At 45.1% G+C, this 5,196-nt stretch overlaps 1 protein-coding gene across 1 annotated transcript in view; it reads left to right on the top strand.

The window, feature by feature from the left end:
- Window positions 1-5,196, top strand: part of LOC101999146 (acyl-coenzyme A synthetase ACSM1, mitochondrial-like) — a 33,984-nt gene that overhangs the window by 22,173 nt on the left and 6,615 nt on the right. The window contains exons 7-9 of the mRNA XM_005351084.1: window positions 1,041-1,158; window positions 3,796-3,876; window positions 4,335-4,436. Coding sequence (XP_005351141.1) covers window positions 1,041-1,158; window positions 3,796-3,876; window positions 4,335-4,436 — 301 coding nt within the window. The remainder of the gene's footprint in view (window positions 1-1,040; window positions 1,159-3,795; window positions 3,877-4,334; window positions 4,437-5,196) is intronic.

Genomic DNA, 5,196 nt, shown 5'->3' on the forward strand with positions numbered 1-5,196 from the left:
GCGCAGATGGCACTTTCTTCCTCCAAACACACTGTGTTCTTCATTCACTTATGCCTTTGTCCCTCACTTACAGTGACAGCAGTGGCCTCACTGACCTACAGTAAGAGCAATAGAACAGCAGATGTGAAGAGCTTCTTTACCCAGAAGCTCAGCCCTTTCCTTTATAAACAGCAAGACCATAGGTCTGTGGGTCAATCTTTCTGAATGTTAGCATTCTGCTTTCTGAAGTGGAAGTTGTTATATATTCTAGAACCTCTCTAACCTCAACAGACAGCTAGGCTCCAAACCGAGCCAACTCAATATTTCCCTCCCGTTTTCCTCAAATAATCCAATTATTGTTTTATGGCGTCCCTCTAGGGACATTCTATGAGGGAAATGGGAAAGAGATGGTATCTCATGATGTACCCAAGGTAAATGCTCACCTAAAGCGCTGCCCTGAAATCCTTCCTCTCTGGATTTCTGACCTTTCTTAAATTCTGTTTCCTGTCATTTTTCTGTATTTTCCTACAAATGGTCCAGCCTGCCGTGATGTCCTACACGAGTCTTTTCCAGCCCTGACTTTCAGCTTCCACACAGAAATAGAAAGACCCTCCGTCAGCACCACGCACTCCCCACATAAGGCAGTATGGCTCTGTTTCACCCTAGTGTCCCTGGGGGTCTCCTCCCCTTCCTCGTAAGGTCTATCAAGGTGTCCAATTTGGATCCATAGGAAAATGTTCTAGGATGAGTTCTTATGAGTACCCTTGTCTCTTTGTCACATCAATATCCAAACCTAACCAAAGCATCATTGATATGCCCCAGCATCTTCAGCATCACCCACCGAGTCCTTGTTCAGAAACAGTTACTTACAGGACATTAACCTACAGACAGGGTGTGCCATCCATCTATTCATGGCCATCAGTAGCGTGACAGAAGGTGGATTTAGAAGTGAGCAAGCAGACAGAAAAATGCTCTCAATGACAAAGAGTCAAGCTCTCGATGCTTTATATTTCCAGCAGAGCATCCAATGCCTGACATATTTGCCTTCCCTTAAGTCTCAGGTTTCCCACCCTGGAGCATTGCAGCACTGGTGGGGAGAGCCTGCTGCCCGAGGAGTTCAAGCAATGGAAGGAAAGGACAGGCATTTTCATTCATGAGCTGTACGGACAGTCAGAAATGGTAGGTGAGCAGGCCCCTTCTGCACCATTTGCATGGGCTCAGCTACAGAGCACAGCCAATGGGTTGCTCATGACCCAGGCTGTGCTGGGGGCTTCGGTGTGTACAGCACTGCTTAAAGTCAGTGGAGAGCTTTGGGGTTCAAGGATACGCTACCCAAATTGGCAGGGGGAAAAATGTACAGCTCATCAACTTACTGAGAAACCAATGGACTGAAAGTTCTTGGGTGAAAGTTAAAAAGACACTTTTATGCTGTGCCTGGGATTGCTAGCTCGAGGAGCCACATAGGGAAGAGGAGGTGTTGAGAAACAGCGATCTCTCCTGTAGTTCGGAGACCATCAGCAGATCCTGCCAATTCCCCCATCACAACCTAGATCAACTACACAAAGAGGTGATTGGGAACCGGCTTTCAAAGTTCATGTCTGGGTGTTGAGGAGGACAATGCAGGTTAAATTATGAAATTGTAGATTACTAATCAAAGACTTTCTGTATATACCACATGCATACAGGCATGTATTCCTGAGCACATACACATGCACACACTTAATGATATCCCAGAGTGTCACTGAACTAGAAGATGGTGATGGCATTTACAGTGTCATGCACCTTGTGAATCTCAAAGACTTCATTAGTCTTTCATTCCAACACATTTGCCATTAATGTCTAAAGTTATTTGAAGGCCACTTGTTTGTTCCCGGATGCTCAGCCCTGAAATAATCACACAAAAACCATATTATTTGCAATTCTGTTTGGCCAATAGCTTAAGCGTATTTCTGGCTAACTCATATCTTAAATTAACCCATCTCCATTAATCTGTGTATCACCATGAGGCTGTGGCTTACTGGGTAAAATTCAGCATCTGTCTCCAGTGGGCCTACATGGCTTTTCCTGACTCTGCCTTCTTTCTTCCAGCATTCAGTTTAGTTTTCCCTGCCTGCCTCTAGTCTGTCCTATGCAGCCCCCAAACAGCTTTTTTATTATTTTATTCACAGCATACAGAGGGTCTAATAGCTGGGTGGAGCCACTTCCCAGTATTCCTTGAGCTAATAAAGGAATATCTGCCATTTCAGGCCCTAAAATACATTGAACATTTGAGACATTGTTCACAAATTTGTCTGCTGTTTATTTACCAAAACAAACAAACAAAGCAGTAAGTTGATTTGCTTCCAATCTGAAAAATTGTTATGACTTTGGACCTGTTGTTGAATGGCTTATAGAGATATCAGAGAGAGACAAGGAGAAGTGTGGGTGAGAACAATGTGCCTCACTGGTGACTCCAGCTTCTTTGCGCAGATGGCACTTTCTTCCTCCAAACACACTGTGTTCTTCATTCACTTATGCCTTTGTCCCTCACTTACAGTGACAGCAGTGGCCTCACTGACCTACAGTAAGAGCAATAGAACAGCAGATGTGAAGAGCTTCTTTACCCAGAAGCTCAGCCCTTTCCTTTATAAACAGCAAGACCATAGGTCTGTGGGTCAATCTTTCTGAATGTTAGCATTCTGCTTTCTGAAGTGGAAGTTGTTATAATGCTATTATTGATGAATCATCATACATTAAGTTCTGGCTGCAATGCTAAGCCCATAGGTCACACAAAAGTCGCTATGGTCATTGTGTATTTCAGGTAGGCGTTGTGCCAGATGCTAGGTGTACATAAGTGGATGGGACAGTCTGCACTCTGGGGATTCTTGTCCACTGAAGGAAACAGATAACCAAACAATAGTCATAACGTCTGTGAACTTGAACTGCACAAAAATACTGTATGGAGAAAATACCACAGGATAAGAATGTTCTATGGATTCTCCTTGGGATTTGAATAATAATACTAAGTAATAATATTTCACTGGGTGTTTGGTGTGTACCTCACACTGTATAAAAAAGTTTCCCCATAGAGTCATGTGTGCTGTGTATACTCATAGCCTGTCACTTAAGAGGCTAAGCAAAAGATCCCAAGTTCAAAGCCAGTTGGAATTCACTGCAAAGTGAGTTCCAAGCCCACCTAGGCACAACAGAGAGACCTTATCCCAAAATACCAAGAAAGGGGGAGGGGAGAGTTGTTCTCATACATTTTCAAGCACAGTGAGAAATAAGTGTGCCCCTTTCCTCTTTTTGACAAAGGAGAAGACCCACTGGGTAAAGACTTTACTATGTGCTGGAAAGCACTCAAAATAGAGAGACAAAGAACTACAGGGAAGAGCTGAATTCACTGGGAAGGCAGATGATGTCGAGGAGTCCTGGCAGAGGGAGGGAGTGGCATAAAAATCTAAACCTTCTCAAACTATCCCCAAGATGCTGAGGGAGGATCCCCATCACTATCCAATAACCAGGGGGTATGCATGGTCAACAGACTCACAGCCTTTCTGTGGCAAACTGACACACCCTGGTAGGCATTCCACACCCCATCTGAAATGCCACTGCCTCCATCTTATCTCTTTGTTTCTATCTTTCCCTTAGTCACTAGAGTCTATCAACCCTACACATAGTACAGATGCAGCTCATATTGAGAATAACAAGTGTCTATTGGATAGAGTTGAGTCAACGCTTATATCAAGCCTAAATCCTAATCTCAATAAATGACCTCTATCAGAGGTCATGTGCATGACCCGGCTTTGGCCAACCTTGGTGTTTTTTTGTGAACAGGGGCTTGGCCTTGGTGTCTTCCGGGATATGAAGATCAAGAAAGGCTCCATGGGGAAGGCCATATTACCCTTCGACTTCCAGGTCTGGTCTTTGGGTGTGGATAGCTTAACTGGGGTTGGAGCCATGTGTGACAGCAGATAGTAGAACCAGCCACATGCCCACGCTGGTCACCCTACTCCCTGCCTCCCGTTTCTTCCTGATTTCCCGGGGGAGCTTCAGTGAGAAGTGTATTTATTACTGTGGATCCTGTTGCAGCTTGTCTGGCAGGGAGATGCATTGCACATGCGTGTGAGAGAATAATAGATAATACCTGCCAGGGATACTGTCTTCCAGTTTGAAGACACGGCAGTAATATCCAGATTCCCATGAAACAAGGAACCCCAGGTGATGGGATCCATATTTCCTGATTTGAAAGAATTTGACAGTTTTATTCTCTTGTCTGACAGTTTCTCCATGAGTGGTTCCCATTTATCCTGTTAAGGTCATGGGAGGGGCCAATCAGTAGCACATAGGACTGAGTGAGTCACTTCGTGTTCCAGATCATCGATGAGAAGGGTAACATCCTCCCACCCAACACCGAAGGCTACCTCGGCATCAGGATCAAGCCCACCAGGCCTTTAGGCCTTTTTGTGGAGTATGAGGTAATGGCATCCCACCCCATCCTGCCTCAAGAGTGTGTCAAGGTTGTTCTGCATCCCGAGACTTCTTCAAGCCATCTTCTCTTCACACCAACCTGAAGAAAGCCATTTTAACTACAGGCTAAGTCCTCGGCACGTTATCACAGCTCTTTCTGTCTTAGCCCACTGGGGATTTAAGAACTAAGTGATGGGGGAGGAGGAGGATGGTCCTCAGCATCACCAGACTGGTCCTCCATTAAGTCCAACCGTCCCTTTGCTGAGGGAAAACTGAGAGTGGTACATATCCTGCCCATGCCAACTGAGCTGACCAGTAGAGTATGCATCTTTTAGGTGTCATGCATGCCCTAAACGAGAAACTGGGGACTGCCGAAAGCTGGGTTGAACCATAAGAAAACCTCCTGAAGTTCCCAATCTAACAAACTCTGATATTCTGGTTATGTTGTAATAGGAGCGGCGGAGCTACGTTCCCGGCTCCCAGCCGCCCGCATAGTTAGCTTATGCCCTGAAATAATTACATGGAAGCTGTATTTTTTTAAACACTGTCTGGCCCATTAGTTTCAGCCTATTATTGGCTAGCTCTTACATATTGATCTAACCCATTTCTAATATTCTGTGTAGCACCACGAGCTGGCTTACCAGGAAAGATCTTAACCTGGGTCTGTCTGGAGTGTGAGAATCATGGTGACTCCCTAACTCAGCTTCTTTCTCCCAGCATTCTGTTCTGTCTACTCCACTCACCAAAGGGTTGGCCTATCAAATGGGC

This window comes from Microtus ochrogaster, chromosome 8 (genome assembly GCF_000317375.1).
Source record: "Microtus ochrogaster isolate Prairie Vole_2 chromosome 8, MicOch1.0, whole genome shotgun sequence".
In the NCBI taxonomy this organism is placed as follows: domain Eukaryota; kingdom Metazoa; phylum Chordata; class Mammalia; order Rodentia; family Cricetidae; genus Microtus; species Microtus ochrogaster.